Raw genomic sequence first — 23,437 nt, 5'->3', positions numbered from 1 at the left:
TTATCTGTTTCAGGAGAGTCTGTTCTCAAAGCAAAAACATGGATGCTGACAATGAAGGGCAATGAACTGCTAACAGACGACTCTTCAGCATTAGCTGTCTATTTTGTCGAATGCAGAATCAGGTAAACCAATATATATATATATATATATATATATTTTTACATTACATTACATTTACATGCATGCATTTGGAAGTCACTTTTATCCAAAGCAACTTACATTGTATTAAGTTTAATTTAAATTATCCATTCCCTGGAAATCTAAGCTACAGGAATATTGAAAAAGAATGAAGCTTTAATGATTTTAATGTAATGTATTATGGGGTAATACCATCCCTGTAGGTTAGGGGTGGAAATTGGCAAAAATTTGATGATTCGATAGTATTGCGATATTTGGGCCACAATTCAATATTATTGCGCTTCCTAACATTGCGATACAGCAAGTATTGCGATTCGATTCTGCGATATATTGCGATTCATGTCCCCCATATTATTCAAAGACATTACAAAAAATAAGACTGCTACAACTCACTACAAATGTCACATTAAATCTGTGAACATCTTCTACACATTTACTGGAGGCTAGTGCAAAAACTTTGTCCTTGAACATTCAGGACACAGGACCTTATTACAGAACGTAATTATATGAACGCGTCACCACCGCATTAGCACCAAAAACATGGAGATTTTATTTTAGAGAATAATTACACAACCTATTCGATATACTATAATTCTATAATTAAATAAACTAATCGAATATCCAAAAATTGTGACTCATCCCTGCATTTAATACCTTGTTTTTTTCCCAAAATCTTCACTTACGTCTCGATTTTCGAAGGGGATTATAAACGTTTCTTCCTTGGTTCGCTTTTATTTAGGCCTATTACATTCACATTCTTTACTGTGGTAAAGTAGAAAAACGTTGTAGGACAGATAGCCTACATTTTTACTTGCACGTCAGATTCATTTCAACACAGTTTTTGCTTGTTATTAGACATGTACGGCGCGTCAAGTTTATTTGATTTTTAGTTTCGCTCTCTTTGGCAGCGCAATTTCAAACATAGCTTAAATGTCTTGCCCTTGTGGAAGATTAAATTCACTTTTCATACCTTTTACAACAAGTAGAAAACATGAAGATATCAGAAAATAGATAGATGGTCTCTTTCCTCCTCGTGTCATCCCTCTCAAAGCACAGAGCGGTATGGCTTCATGTGGAATCACGTGTCTTTGTGTGGAAGTATTAAACGAAAGTTTTTATTTTTTTTATATAGATTTAACTTTTCTATTATGTAAGTTTCTAATATTTACTGATATGTATTTGAATGCTTTACAGGCTTTGTGTTGCTTCTTTGACGGAATTGCTCAAATAAAGACTTTTTTGCTCGAATAAACTACATTTTTTTATTTCAATTTTCATAATAACCCCCCAACCACTGCAGGTAGTTGGTCCATTACCACCGCAGTGGTAAAAAAAACTGCCACCGTCACAGCCTTATAACCTATATTGGAATACTTTGCGCTACTGTATCAATATAATTGCGTGCGCAAAATATCGCGACACTGAACAGAATCGATTTTTCCCCCACCACTACTGTAGGTGGATTCAGAATCAGATGTAGTGCTTTTATTAACGCCAAAGTACATGCAGCATCAAGTTTGAGGGTTAGGGAAAATTCTGCCAACACCGGTCTGAAAAAATTATATATTTTTTCCCTGCTTGTGTTTGCAGGTTCATTCTGAGAGTCAACCCTGATGGCACCAAACACCAAAGGCACAGATCAGATGGAAATCTGGAAAGGTCCAAAGAAAAGCATCAGCCTGAAACCCTCAGTGTTTCTCATCAGAGAGGTTGTCAACTTTGACTGGCAAAATTACTGAAATGTAACAACACAACACTGACTTTGACTGTATTTTATTGTTTTAAGGCCTGTTTTGCTTTTCAGTGTGTGTACGTTTTTGCCATGCTACAGATATAAATGGTCACCAGGAGATTAATTCTATGGACTTTGGAGATGTTGCCTTTTTTTTTCTTCAGCTAGTGGCTCCTAAAGGTCAAGATTTGTAATTTGTACTTCTAAAACAAAATGTTCAACGATTAAAAAGAATATTATAAGGACAAATGTTTGTGAGTTATTGTGATTTTTTGGGGGGTGGGGTAAACATAAATTAAAAAAAGAAAATTTAAATGAAAAAAACAAACAAAAAACAATACTAATACTGTAAATGAAAATACGGTAATAATACTGTAAATGCAAGTACAGTAAATGATACAGTATACTGCAAGTGAAAATACAGCAATAATACTGTAAATGCAATTACAGTAAATGGTACAGTATACTGTAAGTGAAAATACAGTAATAATACTGTAAAACATTTTACAGTAACTTACTGGCATCCAGCTGCCAGTAAGTTACTGTAAAATTTACAGCAACCTCTTTACAGTGTACATACCTGGTACTGAAAAATGGCCTAAACACTGTTTATCTGTGTAGCAAATTAGCTCTAAATAAATATTAATAATCAATCATAACTTGTTATATTATGAATATTTGGATCAGTTAATAGAATTAACTTAATGTAGTCAAATTAATATTACAATCAAATAACCTGTTTGTACCGTGAACACTCAGTGTTAATTGTTTATTAATTCTAAGAAATGGACATTTACGGGGCATGGGAAATGTCTTTCTTACTGTACAGTACTATTCAGAGCCTGTAGTCAAAATCTATGATTAGGGACTCCAGTATATGAGCTTGACACACGGACAACTTTACGTGTGACATGAACAAGACTTTATAGACCCTTTTACTGTTTGTACACAATGATGCCGTATGCGCGCGCACATTGGCAACGGAAGTATGGCGAGAATCAACAGCGTGTCAAGCTACGCGAGCGGATTAAACAACAGACGCAAGCATTTTTTATTATGTCCTCGCTCCAATCAACACGTTTAATCGCCTGCAGCCACTCTTCTGAAACGGCCGTGATCCTGTCGGAATAATATAAAACTTAAGCCCCTTGGTGGAATATCGATTAGGGCAACCGTAAACGCAACAACCAGACATTTTGATGCTGGGAAACTGTTTTTGATAAACTTTCGGAGTTGCTAACACGTTAGAGCCAGTGGGGAGAAACACCACTTCCGTTGCCAAAATGCGCGCGCAGCTATTTGATCACGTGGGCTGTAAAAGGGTCTATTAACTAGATGTTTGAAATTCAGCAGATCAACAGCCTTGAGCAAACCATCAGTTTAGTTCTAACACGCCCTTCTTAAAAAACTTAATGTACCAAATAATGAGACTAAGTTTGATACTTGCATGTCTCGCCCATTTGAATTAAACTATCCTGATGCAATTTGTTGAGGCTCCAGTTGATCTTTGCTGATGTTGTCTTGATGAGAGAGAACCAGTGGGAGTCAGAGGATCTTTGGTGAATGGAAAGACAAGGCCGCAGCCTGGCACAAGCTTGGGGGTCCTTAGAAAACTTCTAGTTCAGCATCATCTTCACATTAGGATTTCAGAAAGGGACTAAGAGACTAAGGGCCCTATTTGAATGATCTAAGCGCATGGTTTAAAGCGCAGGGCGCAAGTTCACTTAGGGCATGTCCGAATCCACTTTTCCTAGTTTAACGACGGGAAAAATGGTCGGCGCGCCACAGGCGCATGGTCTAAAAGAGTTGTTCCTATTCTCATAATGGGTAATGGGTGTGTTTTGGGATTTACGTGCGTTAAACCAATCAGAGTCTCATCTCCCATTCCCTTTAAATGCCAGCTGCACTCGCGCCATGGCAGATTCGCTATTTACATGACGGAATTTGATAGTGGAAAGACCGAAGACGTCTCCAGAGCGCAAACGAAACTGCTCGTGCGCAAGGTAAAAGTGCGCAAGCAGACCATCTACGGGACAAGCTGGATTCCACCATATCTTTATTTATACAATAATAATATTTTACATTGTAATCCTTTTATTTTTCATATTTAGCATGTTTGTGTGCTGCTGTTTGTCCCTGTATGTTTAATAAGCAGGGTGTATGCGCGTTGTAGACCCGCCTATAGGCGCACATTACTAACGCGCTCTTTAAATAACAAAAAAATATTGCACCATTGACTTTAGACCAGGTTTCAGTTGGTCAATGACACAGTCTATTTCTGTTGCCTCAAAATAGCAAGCACGCCCATGGGTGCACAAATGGGTGCAAATGCATTTGCTATTTAAACAACGTGGGGCAGGATGTGAAAATGATAACTGCGTCAGACTGAAACTAGCAAAAAACATTTGCGTCGCGCTTGCCGCTGCATTGCGCCGGGTGTAAGATAGGGCCCTCAGAGACTAAGGCTAAGAGGCGTGATCTTGCGATAAATAATTTTTAAAGCGTGAAGATGTCACACCCTCTGGATGGCTGTGAGCCAATAAGAAGTTGTTCACTTTGGAGGGAATTTCTCTACCACCCTTTGTTCAAGCAGGCCTTTGAACATGAAATTTGATTGGATGTTTAATCAAAGAATACTATAATACTATAACTTATAATACTAATGCGTCACAAAGTTAGCGAAAATGTAATGTAAATTAACAAATGGGGGATGAAGATTGGAGTTTATAGAGACATGCCACACATATGATTTTGGTTAACCATAGTATGCAAGTCTGAAACATTAACCCAAAAGAGTTAAAAAGAGTACATAGGCCAAACCACATAAAAGGAAAATCATGAGATGGGAAAATTAGATACATGTTTATACATTTCTCAAGTGGTTATATATAGAATATATAGGATTAAAAGGGTTTATTTCTCCTTCTCAGCAATAATTAAGGCCCTGTCCACACGGAGGCGCGTTTCGCTGTATACGTATACATTTTTTATCGTATTGGTGTTTCGTCCACACGGATCCGGCGTTTTCGGAGACTGAAACCGCTATTTTTTGAAACCGGGTCCCAAGGTGGATAAATCTGAAAACGCCGCCCTTGCGTTTTCGTGTGTACGGCCAATCCGTATATTTTGCGAAACGATGATGTCATTACACCAAGTATCAACTAGTCAGACACCGTTAAGTCACAGCAACTACATTTATGGTTTTTCATATTGTTCAACAAAGTTCTTGATTAAAAAAGAAAAAAAGAAGCTACTGTGCCTAATATTATTGTTGTATACAGCGCGCAAGGTTTATGCGCGAGCTCCAAGTCTTCTTCTCCGTTTTTAGTGTATGTCTGAGGCAGAATTACAGCGCCACATACTGGTCTGGCATGTATACTACATCGTTTTGAGTCGGTTTCAGTGGTTTCGTGTGTACGCAGATATTTCTGGGAACGGGAAAAAAAAATATCGGATAGGGAAAGCTCTGGCTTCGTGTGGATGTGGCCTAAGTGAGATTCACAACTCTCTGCAAATTCCTTTTGGGGTCGTAAAAAGTCTTATCAGTCTTAATGTGTCCTGTAACAGGACACCGGGTTCTGCCAGTGTGTTAGCTTTATTTGTGATGTTAGTTTTGGGGGAAGTTTTATAGACCGTTGCTGGATTATTCATTAAATATAATGAATAAGTTGTGTGTGTCTGATTGGTCCAGATGCTACATCTGTTATACTGTTCAAAAGTTTGGGGTCAGTAAGATGCTTTTTTTTTAACAGAAATCAATACTTCTATTCAGCAAGGATGCATGAAATATTTTTAAAAAGACATTTATAATTTTACAAAATATTTATATTTAAAATAAATGCTGTTATTTTGAACTTTCTATTCATTAAAAATCTTTACAAAAATGGTTTCCACAAAAATATAAAGCAGCACAACACATTGACATTGATAATAATAAGAAATGTTTCTTGAGCACCAAATAAGCATATTAGAATGATTTCTGGTGATGACTGGAGTAATGATGCTGAAAATCTGTACTGCATTTTTTTATTTAAAAAAAATTTGAGCATAAGAGACAAAATCTTACTGAGGCCAAACTTTTGAACAGTGGTGTATGCATATTACATTTTTTGATTTTTCTCATTAGATAGTCTCAGAGGGCAGATGGAAAACCAAAAATAACACAGTAAATCAGGACATTTTTGGCTGATGTAGAAATCTTGGGCCTGTTACAACGGCCCATAATGAATAATGACGAATAATTGATGACCATATGGGAGGTCCAGGTGCAGGTGCTCATTAGATGGACAGCTAATGAAGCGAAAACATGGAAATGGCCGTGTTATGGTGAAGGGTCAGTTGAACACACACGGAGAGGTGGAGGGCTTGTCTTCAGCAGTACTGAGAGATGAAGGAGGGGTGCATCGCTCAGCTGTGTATGTCGAGACTGTGTAAGTGGGTGGTGAAAGGCTTGTGATTTTTAAGTAGGACTTTTCCCTCCCTAATTCTCTCTCTCTCTCTCACTCTCTCTCTCATCATTCAGTCCCTCATATTACATCCGCACCTGCCAAAGGCCTAAGCAAACAGCTGCTCGTCTGATGGGGGGGCCTAATTGGGGCAGACTCCACTGCTGTCCATGAGCATATGGACCATAGCCACAAGAGAGCAGAGTTGGGATGCAAAGGGTCGTTTGAACCAATCCTATCAGAGTTCACTCACTGGGCAGGCTTGTGTAATGGGAACCCCACCTGCCCCCATGCTAATTATCAGCCTTGTGGTTAGCGCAGCCTCTCGGCAAACATGTGCACCTTTGGATTGCGAGGAGATGCATCCTGGAGATGGTCGAGCCAGGTTATGGCTCAAGAGAGAAGAATGAGGAACTGAGATAGACAACAGCATCTGTTGCTTTCTGACAGGCCTTGCCTCCTGGGCTCCGGATCCTGTTTTGGAATACCGCACAAAAAATGTCTCTATTACCTGACAGACATCACTGAAAAAGTTGTCCTGAGAAATTACACCTGCTTCTGGGACAGTCCCAGACAGAAAAAGAGTCAGGGGAGTGGACAGCAGTCTTTTTAGCTTATCAGATCCAATCAGAAACAATCTCTACCTGTCTACCTGTACATTTCACATCTTTGACATTATATATATTAAAAATAAAATACATGTACACAAAAATACAAAAAATGTTGTTAATAAAAAGAGACTTCTTACCTGGCGACCTGAAGGTCCAGGCTTCATCATCATCAAAGTGTGTGTCACCAGCTGTGAATCGTTCTCCAGGAAAGAAGGCGTGGGCCACTGTGCCACCGGGTCCATCAAAAGGGTATCCGTCATTATGGTCCGCTTTGGTGAAGTCAATCTGAATGTCTGCCTCGTTCCCCGCCACCTCATGGAAGTTGAGTGGCGAGATGTCACTCCACACTTTCAGTGCGTAGTACATGAGCGCCCGCACCGTGTCTCGACCTAGCAAAACTGACTCCTTTGGAAACGTCCTCACCCTGTGAGAGCAGAAACATGAGTATATGTTTGAAACTATGGCTTGAAATAGACAAGAATCCCTTTGTAGGACCACCGAAAGTGCAAGAAGATAAATCCACACCGCTTTTGAATGCATAGATAGGACAAGGCATGCAGCAGGCTGTCAAAAGCAGCTCTAAAATCCTGTCTCGTGGCTCTTTTTAACTCAGAATTACTTCCAAGGTAATACATTTAGGATACACAACAGTTACAACACATCTTCTTCCCATCTTCCTCTTTTCTGTTTCACTCAAGGTAATTTGGAAACAATTAAGTGTGATTTGGAGGTCCACTACACCCCACAATGATGGTAATCACTTCCAAGGACAATTTGAGCCCTCTTTCCAAGTACAGACACAGATCGATGAGAAATTAATTTCAAAGTGCCGGCTCTGCAAGTGCCCACTAAGAAGTGTGCCTTCTGCACAGAATACACTTATCCTTTCTGCACAAGCACCAGGTTCAGGCATTCTATTACATTTGCAGAACATTGACTCTTCCAATACAGTTATTAGGGCTCTTTGGGTGCTGGTAACGTATTTGCACCGGTTGCTCAAGATCAACACGTAAATTCAATCAAGTTCTATGACAGTTTAGGTGGTAACAGCTGGTTCTACAATGAGTTTACAGTCAGGTTGGTTCAAATGGAAAGACAGGAGATGCACAATAGTGCCGTGCCAAGGTCAATGCTGCCCCCAGCTGAATTTACAATGAGCTAAGTGACCTCTTTGTGTGCCAACATTCTCCCTGTGATGTGCTACACCGTGTACATTAATTCATCCTAACCCATTGCTCTTCTGCTTGACTTGTGCCAGATATGCCGTTAACCCCCTAAGTATTTCACATGCAAATCTTAAGCTTGAGAGGGAATTTAAGGTGAAATACTGTACAATTTGTGCTCATGTTTATGGTGTAGCCTATAAAATTAGATAACAAAATATATAAAATAGAAAAGACAAAAAGATATAGTATAGAAAACAGCATATAAAGTATATTATATACATATTTGTATATTATGCAGTTGTAATCAAAAATATTCAACCCCCATTGCAAATCCGGTTTATTGGCAAAATTTACAGACTTCCAGCTGTTTGCAATGAACAAATCAAACAATTAATTTAAATAGCTCAACACAACAAATGTTTCAAATGGTTTCCCCGAATTCAACTGAAAATGCACTTTTAACCCTTTCACACATAAGTTTAAATATTCTAGCTGAGCCCCCAGCGTGAGTTTAAGGCGACCGTTATTTCAGAATGTATCACCTTAATATTTCCAAGGAAATATGGATTAATCTCTTTTAAAGCTACAAAAGTTATTCAGTCAAGAGCAGTGAGTGATTTTCTCTTCGTCTTTTGTTGTTTGATTAACATTTATGACATAGACTGCAGCAGGAATATTAGGCTGCTGTCACTTTAAGACTTGACGCGAATCTGTTGAACTTGATGTTAATTTTAGACGTCTCAACTAATTTAAGACTGCTTATGAGGACACTCGCCAAAAACTGGCATTTTGACATAATTGTGTGTCTTTTTGTCTGTTCAGGTTTACATTCAATAAGTTCAGTCTGTCCTGTAAGTATACAATGACCTAATATGGTCACATGAAAATGTAGGGTGCTAGGGAAGGGAGTATGAATTTCAAGTTCAATTTTCTATCCATTTTCGCCATAATGTGCCCTTGGCAGGGTTTGAATAGACGGCCGGCATAAATTGCAGAATAATCAAGGGAGTTTTTTTTTCCTCTCCATGTCGTCTGGTTATTATACAGGCACTAACAGTGGCAGCTAACCTGAAAGCCAGACAAAGTGCCTCTGGGAAGATTGGTCATCCCAGCAGCATGTAAACGCTCAAATGTTGAAGTTTAATTTTCAGTCACAATCCCCCTTCTTTGTCTCCATGTGATACAAGACTGATTAGACAGACAAGAGGGGAAGTGGATAAAAAGAGAGAAAATGGCAAATAGAAATCAGGAGGAGCGAGTTCAAAAGAACTCATTTTCTCTATTCTGTCGTAATTCTCACAGCGGGTCTTACCCCTGCAGATCAGTGGTCCAGACAGGACATTTACTGTATGGTGATAATCACACATCAAATCAATCCTCCACATTTACAACTAGGCACTGAGAGTGATGCACAGCCAGATGGGTGTTTTAAAGGAATGATTCCTCAAATTCACTCTTAGAAATAAAGGTTAATGGGGTTCTGTATTTGACTCAATTTTAAAGAATCCATAATGCCAAGATGATTCTATATAAGGAGAAATGTCTTAAATGATTGAATAATACGTTCATATTTAACGGGATATTTCAATTTATTCTAGTGATAAAGTATATTTACGAGCGGTATAATTCATACAATTTTATTCAAATTGAAAATAAATTAACACAAATTTATTAATTAATTAAAACTAAATCCGTAAAATTATCCCATGATGAGAACCCCTAAAAGGTTCTATAGAAACTTTTCTAGTGTAGCCTTTGTAAAATTCTGAAACAGAAAAATGTAATTTGTTATTCACTGAAAATCTTTATATGCACCATGGAAATTCATGAGAATTTTTTAAAAGAAGTATCATTATCCAATTTATGAATGAATCATTTCTTTGAGTCAAATGCTTTCAATGAATCAAATAATCCATTTTACAAAACTAGACTGAAATTTTTTTTTCACAAATCAGACTGATCTGGTTCTTGAATTCAACTCACTGACTCAATGATTCGCAGTTGTTGAAAACTCACTTCAGAAGACTTGATATAGTGTATGAATCAAATTGGACCACTTTTATGATGCTTTTGCATCCTTTTTGAAGCTTGAAAGTTCTGGGATCCATTTATTATAACTGAAAAAATAATTTTGCCTTTTGTCTTTCACAGAAGAAAGAAAGTCATGCAGGTTTTGAACGACATGAGGGTGAATAATTGATAACATTATCTTGACTTTTGAGTGCACTATCCCTTTAATGATCCCCCCAGCCTATTCAGCGATATGGTTTTTAGTTACTTCTCCAATCAAACAGGCACGCGCTATGAGGGATGAAAAGAAATCCAACCCTGACGGATTACCGTCATTTGAGTCCTTTGGACATGGGTGGGATTATCTAGCTAAACTACAGCATGATTATTTACAACTTTCGCCCTCATTGTAAGCCGGCATCTGGGTTAGATGCTCAAGCGAACACATAGATGCCCATGACACAGAAATCACACAGCTCCTTCACACTCTCATTGGGTATTGCCTGGAGCGTATTGAGCAATTGTGAGAGTTGTTCCCATTTTTATCCGGCACGGAAAGGATTAGGAGCGTCAATAGGGTTTGATAGATAGAAATGTGATGGGAGAAATGGAGGGTGGTGAGGAAAGAGATGCTTATCATAAAGCCATTTCACTCTGCTCCCTACTAATCAGCTTGGGAAATCAACCCCAAAGACACACAACATGAGTCTGGGGGGGGGGGGGGAAACACATTGTCTTCAAAGCAATCACTCCTAATCAATTAAGGTAATTAATGAGAGTGTTAACGAGCAGGCGGGGGCCCTAGAGTATGGTGAGGGTCTAATTTGGAGTGATGGAGTCATGATGAGGGGCCATCTCCACTTGACACTGATGGTCCATGTGCTCTGAATACATATGTAGACCTCTGAACCTTGTTCTTACTGATCAATCATTTATCCAACTGTCTGAACCAGTAAACTGTCTGAAAAATTGAAAAAAAGATTCATGCTTAGTGCAAAGAAACTTTTTTAAACATGTTTTGATGCCTGTTAAAACCTTAAAGTGACAGTTCAGCCAATTTGTTTTAATTCTGACAATTTCCTCACCCTCATGTTGTTTCAAAAATAAAACCCAAAAATGTTGCATTTTTGTATGACTTTCTATTGTAGAACAAAAGTGAGATGTTTTAAGGATTCTTAATATCCATCCAATTTATAGTGACTTCATAAAATGAGTCCACAGGATTCGTACACAACAGTCCAAGTCAAGAGCATAAGAACAAAATTGAGTCATTATTCACTGACAATCTTTCCTTCCATGGAGCTGTAAACCCCAAAACTCCTGAGAACAGATCACTGAGTGAACTCTGTTTCATGGACAAACCAGTTCGATTTAGGAATGAATCATTTAGTCTGATTGAGTCAGCTCAAAATAATTATTTATTGATTAGGTTCTGAAGTTCATCCCAATGCAATACAGTCATTATGAACTGTCACTCTATAATAAAAAACATCATGCAAATTAATTTTAAAATCAGTATGTTGCCTATAGACATTACCGTGAGCAAAAAAATATTTAGAGAGGACCTATTATGCCCCTTTTTGCAAAATTAGTCTCAAGTGTCCCCAGAATGTGTCTGTGAAGTTTCAGCTCAAAATACCTCACAGATTATTATTACTGTATACCATGCTGTAAATGCATTTTTGAGTGGAAGGCGGAGCCTTTACAGCTCATGCCTCTGTCCAGATACTCAGCCAAAAACTAACAAAACATCTTTTTGGTTTTGATTATCATCCCTACATTTGCTTTTTTACATTTAAACTGAACAAAATGTACTCTAATTGAGGTTCATGCTTATGACAAAACAAAAACAACATTTTGCAATTTGCTAATTAAAATTTTCTTGTAAATTAATATTGTTAATATTAATTAGATAATTAATTATCAAAAACAATTAGTTGGTTGTTTAGATATTTTTACAGAATTGTTTTTTTCTTGCAATATAACTGCAGAAAGAGTTGCATCCCTTGAGAATCTTGATGAATATAAAGAGGCCAAAACCCGTCAGCCTGTGCTGATCAAAAGCTCAGAGTTTTATACTGTCTGTACATTTGCTGCGTTATCGATTCTTCCCTTGTTCAAGCCCATTTTAAAAGATCTCTTCTCACACAAAACCTGTATGATAGTGCAGTGCAATAATCACTCAGAATCCGCCATAGTCCCTTCTCCCTTCCTGTCTTTCTGTCTCTTTCTGTACAGCCCTTTTCAATTGGCTTGGAAAGGCTTTTTATCACTGCTCCTAAAACAAGCCATTACATGCTTTATTATAGCGACTGGCTTCTCGGCTGGTGTACAGGCACACCTCTGTCGCTACAACTGAACCAGGGGTGCAAAGCTCCTGACATACATTTTACAAGAACTGATAGAGTTCTCCCTGCACAGTTATAGGAGTCATTTCACCCCAGCCAGCACTTGGCGGGTCTGAGGAGGTCACTCGACTGAGTCTGCCCAAACTTATTAACACAGAGAAGGAAGGTTCAAGCTAAAATTAAGGTCACACAAAAATAATCCAAATGCTGAGGGAGACAGGATGAGGAAATTGAGAAAGCACAGGTGTCGAACGGCAAAATGTATATGTATATTTAATTCTTTTTAACTCCAAATTTGACAAGAAAAATACATTTGAATAGACACACGTTGCTTCCAAAAAGCTCATTCTACTCTACTAAACAGTGAGTGGAATGACGTAGAAGTGCATAGAAGTAATTTAAAATGTTACAACAGATTTCTGTCTCCGTCTGTATCTCCGAAGTGTATGATGTTTCAAGCACTATGAGTCATATACGTCACATTCAATTATCTTCAAAGGCCAACGATAGTGTTGTGTAATATGTCACACTTTTATTCGCTAAACCATTGAAATGTACCCAGAGTGATTTTGAAAATATCTTGTACATATTATTTAGCTAAATAGCTATATATTATCATTCACTGATAAACATCATTGCTGCATTTCTGAGGAATTTTTAAGGGAACCCCTTCCTGTGTAGCCTTAAAGCAATCGCCACAGGTCAAACTCTCAAGGGACCCTGAGTCAGAAAGCCAAACATTTATTAAACTGCATGTCTTTGAGGTCAGATGTCTTGTGCAATTTAATCCGGAACATCTGGATGTACTGTATGTGTTGAAGATGTTCACAACACAGCTCTAGAATGTCGGAAATGTCTCTACATTTGATAGTTCACTCAAAACTAGTTTCTCCAAATTTCCCATTTCCCAATTTCGCATGTTGTTACAAATCTGTATGGATTTCTCATTCTTCTGTGGAACACAAAAGGAAAAGTCAAGCTACTGTATATCATTTATTCATTTGGCAGATACTTTTATCCAAAGTGACTAATACATTTCATTCAAGGTATCCTTATATTATATAATATACAAATAGGTAGGTTTAGGGGTAGGTGTTGGGTTACGCGTTCAAACGTCCAAAAAATACAAATATAAATAAAATGATGATCATGATGGCTGATTAAATTGAAAACCAGAAGCCAAAACATGTCATAATGGCAAAACTGTGCCCCAATATCGCTGGAATAAAAGACCGTTGTGATCGGTAACTGGTGTACTTTGGACATCCTTTGACAGCATATCCGCGCTTTTCTCATTCTAATCGACCACCTGAACAGCCTGCTCTGAGGACTATGCATGTGCTGTGCGCATGGACCAGTGCTTTCTGCGTCATAAGTTTTATTTGCATGCGTCTGTGCGCACAGCACACGCATAATACCGTCCTGAGAGCGGGCAGGTGGTCGATGAGTGACAGATTCAGCCTTCGTGGTCGGGTTTTGGACGAGAAACGCTAAAACTCGTCAGGACAATTCTTTTCTTGCATGGATGTTAAATAGTTCTGTTTAAAAAAGTGATTTCATTTCACAATAGCTATAAGCCAGTGGTTTTCGTTTATTAATATTTTGCTTATAACTTTGAGTGACAGATGTCGTATTAAATGAATTTTTCTGAAATGTTTTTCTACTGTCTTGACAGTAAAATGTTACAATTATTTTGTACCTCGACAAGACGAATACAAATAACAATTACATTTTTGTATAGCCTACGTTTTATACAGAGAGAACAGAGAGTGAATTTTAAGAGGGAGCGGGTGGGTGCGGAGTAGGGCTGGGTACTGACACAAATTTCACAATTCGATTCGATTTCGATTCACAAGCTTGCAATTCGATTCGATTTCGATTCGATTCGATTCAATATTGATTATTTTGGATATCAGGTACAATACATGGCAAATTCTCTCAAGGAAAACAAATCTCTTAACTAATGCTGTAAACTATGGGAGTCAGTGGTAACCTACTATAATATTGAAGGTAAAAATGAACTGATTTGTATACAAACACTTAAATTACACTTTTATTTATTTTTTATAATAATAAAGTTATGAAATATAAACATTTAAATGGTGGCTGTCATAAAAACCTGCCAGATTTATTCAAACATGCATTAAAAATTTAAGAATTTCGATAAGTTGTACTCTACCTTTTAACACACTTTCAGATGCTCATTCATGTTTATTTCGCGCGGTAACTGTTATTAAAGTCCCCGTGAAATCAAAATTGACCCTATTTACTTTGTTAGTGCATATTACTAGTCTTGTGGTGAACAATTAATCCGTGCAAGTTAATACACAGAAAAAAAGTCTGAAAAGTTACTTCCGGTCTGGAATGGCGGTCCCTCTCTGATGACATAGGCTTGACGGCTTGGGTTGAAAAACGCTTAACCACTCCCCTCAAACCGTTAGTCTGTTATGAGCAGAGATGGAGAGGAGGAGCGCTAGAGTAAAACCCTGCCCTCTGTTCAATATTCCGTTTCACTGGGAAATACGTCACAACACTGGAGAAAAGTCGTTTGCAACTTCCGGTTCACGGGGACTTTAAGGCGGAAGAGAAGATCACGTGCGCTCCACGCTGCTGCTGCTCTTGATCTGAGCTTTGCCAGAGCGATCTCACGCCACAGCGCCAAAACGGTATTTATGTTTTTTAATTTCCTAAGAAAATGGACGTAATTTGAAATCTGAGACTTTATTTCATATCAATAGTAACAAAGCACAAAGATTATTGCGATTTATTGGATGGGATGCGCGCTACAATGTTACATTCATTCATCAACTGAAAAACAGGATGACTAATCGATTCTTAGGATTTAAGAATCGATATCCGTTCGTAAAAATGAGAATCGATTAAAATCGAGAAATCGATATTTTTTACCTAGCGAGAGCGGGCCAGAAAAAAAACAGTCTACCCAGCGCAAACCTCTACCCTGTGCGTTAAAAAGTGATGCCGACGAGTCTTGACCAAGCATCAATATGTGACGATTTGGGAGTGAGAATGTGTTGCATATAAAATGCATCTCTTCTGGGAATCTGGACCAAAAATATTGTTGATTAATACTACTGCACTCACTCTAAAGTCTATTGGCAATTTTTTTGGCCAGCTTTTTTGCCAACTTTGTTTTAATAGGAAAACAGCACTCATCAATCTCTTTTTATGGGGTATTTAAATGTCAGGAAATTACTACCACCCTACAACTGATGAAGCCATTCAGATGAGGATAAATGGGAAAAACACATCCTGATGATCCAGAATAAATTCTTCAATGTTCTTATCCGTGTGTGGATGATGAAGGTAAATGTTATATTGATCCCAAGGCAATATATTTCCTAGCACAGAGAATGTGCATGCCACGGAGACCTAATTTGCAGGTCATAAAATAACTCTAGATACAACTAACAAACATGCCTAAACATTGATGTTTTACCAAATAAAAAAATAACAGGTAGTCGCAGAGGTGTATTTCACTGTATAGGTAAGAGTGGATTGAATGTAAGCCTTTGTGATTGACAACACAAAGAATATGAGATCACAGTGGGCTTCTGTAATGAGAAACAGGAAAGAACATGGTATAAAACCCAAGACAAGTGTCTGTAAACAAAAGCCAATATTACACAACACGGCGCACACGCGCACGCGCACGCGCACACACACACACACACACACACACACACACACACACACACACACACACACACACACACACACACACACACACACACACACACACACACATACACACACACACACACACACACTTCAAGAACAGACACATTCACATTGTCAATCTGTCTTCAAAACAGACAGCCTTGAGGAGAGCTTCTGTGATGGAAATTGGAAAAGCTTGTGTTGATGGATTTCTGACATAGCCAGTATTATCTAGCTATAAAACCAAAATACAACCCAATATTTTTAGTTAGAAAATCAGAAAATCAATCCGAGTATTAGCCAATATGTTCAAGACATAAAATCAGGATATAACCAAATATTTCCTAGCTATAAAATCAGAAAATAACCCAATATATTTCTAGCAAAGAAATCAAAATAAACCAATATTTTTTTAGCTATAAAATCAGAATATAATCTTATATTTTTAGCAGGAAATCAGAATATTCAGAAAAATCACAATATATGCCAGTATTTTCTAACTATAAAATCAGAATACAACCTGTCTAGTAATAAAATCACAAATATTTTTTTTGTCCAGTGTGTCCAGAATTTTCAGCCTTGGCCAAGAACTCTCATTTCATTGCATCACTAATTCTGACTCTTTCCATCAACTCTTACTATCAACGAGGCTACAATTCCTCTATGTTTCGAATTCAAATGTATTGAATGCATCTCTGACATGTACAGCTGTCTGATAGCAATCACTCAGTTTCAGACGCAAATATGGTGAATGTACCTCCAGGAAAGATGCCTCTTGTTCCACTTATTCTGAGGAGCTAGTGCTCGCTTTCTTCTGCCTGCTGACATCTCTGGCTCTGATACATCTGGCAGCGAGCAGCGAGGGGTCTTCATTAAGCCCAAGGTTGCTAGGTCTGCAGGGAAACACATACATGCATAAATACAGACCCAGACACATGTGCAGCATGCAGATAGATAGGGTGATGCTTTTTTATTTCTGTCTTCTGTTTTTCTGTCTGACTTCAAAAGAAAATCTGCCAGCTGCAGTAAGCCAGATGGACATGATAATATAAAAAAAATTGAGAAATATGTATCTCTTAAAACATCCAAAAATGCAAGGAGAACAACCAAGGATAACATGCACCAGAGTTGTATTATGAAAATAAAAGCATGTACTAACCTAGCACTCCAGTTTCCTCCAGCCCTCCAAACCTCTGCATGGCTTTGATGGCTCGTGTCAGAGCTTCCTTGGTCTGTAGCTGTCCATTCACAGGATCAGGGGCTGGGAGATACCCAAACTTGCTCAGCCAATCCTGTAGTAGAAAGCAGGTGCTGTTAAAGAGCACTGTGTCAAAATTAGTAGATGCTTTCGCTAAAATGATACATTTCTGACAACTACAGTAGCAGGCACTTTACAGCAAATGCAGTGCATTTTCATGCATTCCTCATCAATTTTGTATAGTATGACGTGATGAGGGCATGGACATGTACAGGGTTTAATTGGCTAAAATATTATATTTGCGATTTCTAAAGATGGTAATCTTATCAGTTTGTTTCTATCACAATATCATAATTAAGTTAGCAGACATTTAAGATGACAGAATCGTGCACTTTTTGTCATGTCTTCAAGTGCAACTTCTAAAACTGGCAATTTATTAAGAAATATCCCAGGTGCTTTCAGGTTTTACTAATTAAAAAGTTTCAGTTTTCATTGGTTACCATGCCATACATTTTCCTATGTCCTCAATTTCACTTTCCATCCTGTTAGTCGTTTATAAATCTTCAACTTTCACACACACAAAAAAAATAAATTAAAAAAAAATAATTATCCATTCATTAATGACATCAACCTTCAGGCAGTGACATCATTTTTGGAGAGCTAGAAATAGCACAAACATTAGTAAATATTAGCAATGGATTTGACGAATTCAAATGATGGGATGTTTTTTAGTATATTTAGTGTTTGTCTCACTAAAAGACATGATAAAACTACAGAATTCGGTTTGATACGTATCCCCCTCAATGTCAAGAGTGGTTGATCAGACCTCATGAAATCACTACCACAGATTCTAAAGAGACAATCACCATCTCTTACAATCACCCACTCACTTTAAGTTGACTCAACTCTGCAGCTCATTTACTTGACATTGATGACTATTGCAATAGTGCTGAATGACTATTAACAAACATTGATTTAAGTTGAAAATCAGGGCGACATTAAAGATTCTGACACACTCAAGCCTGATTTTTTGTTCTCCATTATTGTGCATTATGCCAGACTATGTTGACTTTTAATGTTGTTTTGCCAGTCAGATCAATATCTGAGACCATCTCCTCACAATTCAAACAATTCCATTAGTAAAGTTGTTTTGTGCCAGTGCAGCAAACTCAGCAGAGCATGGAGGCGTCCCAGCTGCACGTCGGTTCAGGCCTGCGGGCAAACTGTTTGCGTATGGACTTAATTTCATATAGTATTGTGCTAAAAACACAACGCGAGTGTAATACAGTTCATTAAAATGTATGATCTCTGAAAGGGTTCTCGCTTGATTAATCATGCCACCTTCATTGTCTAGAAAAACAGCATTATGGCTACATTAATTATACGAGTAAAAGAGAGCGATTTAAACCATCAAAGCTGGCTTACTTAAGGCATTGATGACGTGGGCTTATAAAAGAATGAGGATGTGCTCTGTGTGGACAGACCAAGGTCTTTCAGAACAGGAGCACACAAACAAACCAATTCACCTCAGTGTAACAAATGATGACACTGACGAGCAAAAGAACTAGAACATCAGGTACAAGAGCTAAAAACACCATCAATATTGCATTCATGCTCTGTCTTTGAATCTGAATAAGAGTTGAACTTGAAAAGTTCACTTCTTGAAGCTAACCTTTGTCAAGCTCCATCCTCAAGTTCTAGCACACTTCCTTGTAACAAGCTAGAGAGTAAGAATTAGGAATCACTTCAAAGTATGAGTCAGAAGAATAAAATAAGGGTCTAAGGGACATGCGGATGAGTGGGTCAACATGGAGCACTAACCAAAAGATCTGACTTACAGGAATAGTTCACAAAAAAAGATTAAATTGAATTACTTATATTTCGTTCCAAACCATTTGACTTTCTTTTCTGGAACACAAAAGATGTTTTGAAGAAAGTTTGCACTGCGATTTTTCTTTGCTGTGAACAGTATGTTCTTGCTGTCAAAGAAGAAAAAGCACCATCAAAACTGGTCCATATGACCATTTTAGACAGTTTAGTGGAGCTAGAGAGTTATACAATAATTGTTTAATTGCATGTAAAAAAGACAGTGTGAAGTCTGACAAATATATGCTTTTGAGTTCAATAAAAGAAAGAAAATCATACGGGTTTGGAACAACAAAAGAGAGTAATTATAATTAATAAATAATTAACTACGTGTAACAAAATAAATTCCAGATTAGACAAAAATCACATTATAAGAGCAATATAAAAATAAAAAAATCAACAATAGGTACAGTTGTAACATGTATGTTCTGTGTTTCCCCCTTCATTGTGTTCAGTCCCTGTGACCTAGTTTTCCCCAGTCAGTGTAATTAGTCATTTCATTAACCTGTGACCTGTTAATTACCTGATTAAGTTCCTTTTTTTGCCCTTGCATTTATACCATGTGTTCTCCCTCATTCTTCATCTGTTCTTAGCATGTGTTATGTTTCCTGAGTTTTTGTTATTAAAAAATCCACAATGTCCTCTAGACCCAATAATATTTTAATAAAATAAAATCTAAAATTAAATAAAATAGCTCCACTGCAGATTATATTTTATTAAATTATCTTTTAATAAATTAAAATAGGTACACTATAGACAAAATTTTATAAAATAATAACAAAATAGATACATTATATACTAAATATAATTTTTTTAAATAAAATAAAAGGTCCAATACAAAGTTACCTGAAATTTGAGCAAACAGGGACTTATCCACAACCCCAAACACATTTTTAACATTATAAGAAATTTGGACAAGAAACCCCATTTTACAGAAAGTGATTTTGTAAATGATTTCTAATAAATCACAAAAGAAAGCAAAAACAAAACAAAAAAACATTACCCACAGCTTAAAAGTGCTGTACAGGACTATATTAACAAGTTGTCATTCATTACGTGGGTTGATAATAAATCATGGTCCTCTTCAGCTATGCTGCGCTGACTGCTGCCTAGTCTGTTTCCCTCCTCGCTACCAGCTGACACAATTTGTGTGTTGACACACGGTCCAGCTGTGTAAAAGTGTGGAGAAGATGCTAACTCTCTTTGTGTGAGCTCTTTTCCCGCTGGCTGAAATATTGATGCACGACGAGCTACTGTGCGTACTCAATATCTCATATCTCCTACGCATACATACACAGTATCAAGTACCAACACAGATTACTCACACTGACAATCTCACACTGTTATCAGCAGCAAAGATATCTAAAAACTCAAAGTACAAGTGTCCACTGTTCCAGAGAATAGGACAACTTGCTGTGTGATCATTAAGACGACATCCTAATACTATCTTGGGTTAGCACACATCAGCATTGTTATAATTATCTTCATGCTAAAATCATCAGATAGGCGAGACTGGTGGCAAAATCTATCTGCCGACATATGTGGCAATACTAATAATAAGGGTTGCATGACAATGTTTTATTTTTAGTTTATTCAAGCAACATATTTTATATATCATTTTGTCACCCACAATGTTCATATTGGTGCAATCCTTACAAATAAAATCATTAAAGAATGACTTCAGTCTTCAATAGCTTCAGCTATATACCTTAATGAAATACTGTTCATCACATTTCAACCTTTCAATTCAGGCATACAATTTTTATATCACTCATAAAACAGTGTTACAATTGCCCACAACATTACAGGCAAGATAAAATCCATTACAGAAGCGAACAGTATGCCATTCATGCTAATCTTCAACCAACAACCAAGAGACAAAATAGATATTAGAAGTTTGCATACTTCCACACTTCTTTGTCACTCTCTCTCTGTATAATTTATAAATCACCTTTTCTTGCCTTTACTTGATACATAACAGGAGGTTATAGAGAAAAGGAGGTTGGGGATTTCAGGACATGACACGGGCCAGATTTGTCCACACAAGTACACTATCAGCCAGGCCACTTAACTGACAGAGCTCTCAAATTTAGAGAGGACTGTCATCTCACAACCTTTAATGGTTAGGGGCGAACTAAATAGAAGTCAGAGACGTCGAAGGCTTTACTGAGGCACATTTTCCAAAAGACTCAAAAAAGAACTCTTTCCAAAAAACTCAGCCTGGCTTGCTGGCTTTGATCAAGTGCATTACTGAAAAAGATGGACAAACCCTGGCGGTCCGGAGGTGATGATGAGAAAATGTGTTCAGTGGTGAAGGTCAGTGTTCAGCGGTGCTTAGAATCCTCAAGCATGTTATCTGCCTTACTATGAACCGGTGAAAAGCTAGTGGAAAGGTGAGGCTTCTCTTCACATGAAATTCAGAAGTCAATATGAATTGTTTAGCATAGGGCGGTGAGAATTGTCAAAGGTATATTAAACCTTCATAGAATATGAGCGGAGCTGTATAAACCTGAAAATAAACTCCAGCACAGCTTTTTATGCTTTGAAACAGTCCCAGCTCGGTGTATCAAAGCCAGTTCCAGTCTCTTGGTTGCACAGAAGACTTTTACTGCATAGATTTATAGCCCTGACCTAACTGCGCCGAACTCTGAGAATTCTAGTCAATTCTCCTCATCCCCTATGAGGTGTCACAGATCATTATGCCACACCGAGAAAGGTTAACAGACTAATGTGCCGCCGAGAGGCTAATAGTCCGGGACGTCAGTCAATGGCAATATGAATGAAAGGTCTTTTCGTAAGGAAAGATTTCAATGAGTGGTTAAAGTCTTGGAACAGGAAGAGCAATTTTTTGGGCATTATGTTTTGTCTTAAGTTAACACCTTAATGCATGAGGTAAATTACTTATATTTATGGATATTATATATATTTAAATTTTTTAACAGCATTGACATTTATTCAATAAGCTCATCAGATATAAATACTTACAGGACCCATCAGAGATGATTGGAACTGATTGGTTCCACATGTACACAAATGGCACAGAGCACCTTATATCATTAAATGATGAAGGAAAATCTACAGGACTTTAACAAAAGTGAAGTCAGTTTGTTTCTGAATAATATAAAAAAAAAGTTGCATACATTTATGTTATGAGTGTCACCTGCACAAATTGCTGAACCTAAAAATTACGCTTTTTAAAAAAATAAATGTACTAAAGCATTAACTACAAACAAATTGTGAGATAATTTACAGTTAAATATTTGTAAAATATTCGCAACCTTGTGTTTTTCAGAAAACCTGACCTTTGAGGCATTTCTGAAAAATATTTTGCTTCATTCCTTTCTTGACATCTTTTAGAAATGCATTAGGATAAGTGACAAAAAAAAATGGCTTCTGGAAGAATTTTTATTTGTAAAAAAACTTTATTTTTCCTCCATGGTCTTTAAAGCCGACTGCTTCGTTTTCCTCGAAGCCAAGGTTTAGCATTTATCTGTAGAGCAGCCAGTCATTGTATGCCATCCGCCTGCCTTTCAAAATCTGTCTGCGTTGCTGGATATTTCTGAAAGATGCAGGAAAGACGGCAGCATGTCCATTTCTTCTGCTTCTTTTCAGAAAAAAATTGTCTCAGAGTTTTATTTCTGAAAAGAAGCAGAAGCAACAGACAAGCTGCAGGCTTGATTTGGGCTATATTGTTCAGAGAGTATGCAAACAGTTACGTGACGTGTATCTAAGTATGCTGTCCCATATTCGGAATTTGTGCTCTGCGTTTCACCCAATTACAGAAGTGAGTATTGAACACACACCCTGAGCAGTGGGCAGCCATTTTTTGCTGTGGTGCGATTGGAGGTTAGGTGTCTTGCTCAAGGGCACCTCAGTTGTGGGTAATGTGAGTGGAGGAGAGCGCTGCTCATTCACTCCCCCCACCTACAGTCAATTTTCTGCCGCTACTGAGATTCGAACCTGCGACCTTTGGGTTACAAATCTGACTCTCTAACCATTAGGCCACAACTGCCACACAGCCAAACAGCATCATCTGTAAACATACTGAGTGTTGCTCAACCGAGCAAACCAGTCTTTCTTGAGCCATTTCTACAGATACAGCTGCACGAAAAAAAAAAAAAAAATTATATATATATACACACAGTGGGGAGAACAAGTATTTGATACACTGCCGATTTTGCAGGTTTTCCCACTTACAAAGCATGTAGAGGTCTGTAATTTTTATCATAGGTACACTTCAACTTG

General features: G+C 37.6%; 1 protein-coding gene and 1 long non-coding RNA gene across 2 annotated transcripts in view; one reads left to right on the top strand and one right to left on the bottom strand.

Moving 5' to 3' along the window:
- mmp17a (matrix metallopeptidase 17a) overlaps positions 1-23,437 on the bottom strand; it is a gene marked incomplete at its 3' end in the record, with an annotated part of 87,776 nt that overhangs the window by 24,925 nt on the left and 39,414 nt on the right. The window contains exons 2-4 of the mRNA XM_082140242.1: positions 17,288-17,420; positions 16,886-17,021; positions 7,064-7,350 (exon numbers count right to left, since the gene is read on the bottom strand). Of these exons, the coding sequence (XP_081996368.1) occupies positions 7,064-7,350; positions 16,886-17,021; positions 17,288-17,420 (556 nt within the window). The remainder of the gene's footprint in view (positions 1-7,063; positions 7,351-16,885; positions 17,022-17,287; positions 17,421-23,437) is intronic.
- Positions 13-2,119, top strand: LOC309477124. Its single transcript, XR_014198525.1, has 2 exons — positions 13-122; positions 1,729-2,119. It is a non-coding gene; the product is annotated as an uncharacterized lncRNA (long non-coding RNA).

Source organism: Leuciscus leuciscus (assembly GCF_965113295.1).
Source record: "Leuciscus leuciscus genome assembly, chromosome: 16".
NCBI classification, from domain to species: Eukaryota; Metazoa; Chordata; class Actinopteri; order Cypriniformes; family Leuciscidae; genus Leuciscus; species Leuciscus leuciscus.
The sequence above is the reverse complement of the archived record's forward strand: the minus strand, read 5'-3'. Positions and strand labels throughout refer to the sequence as shown.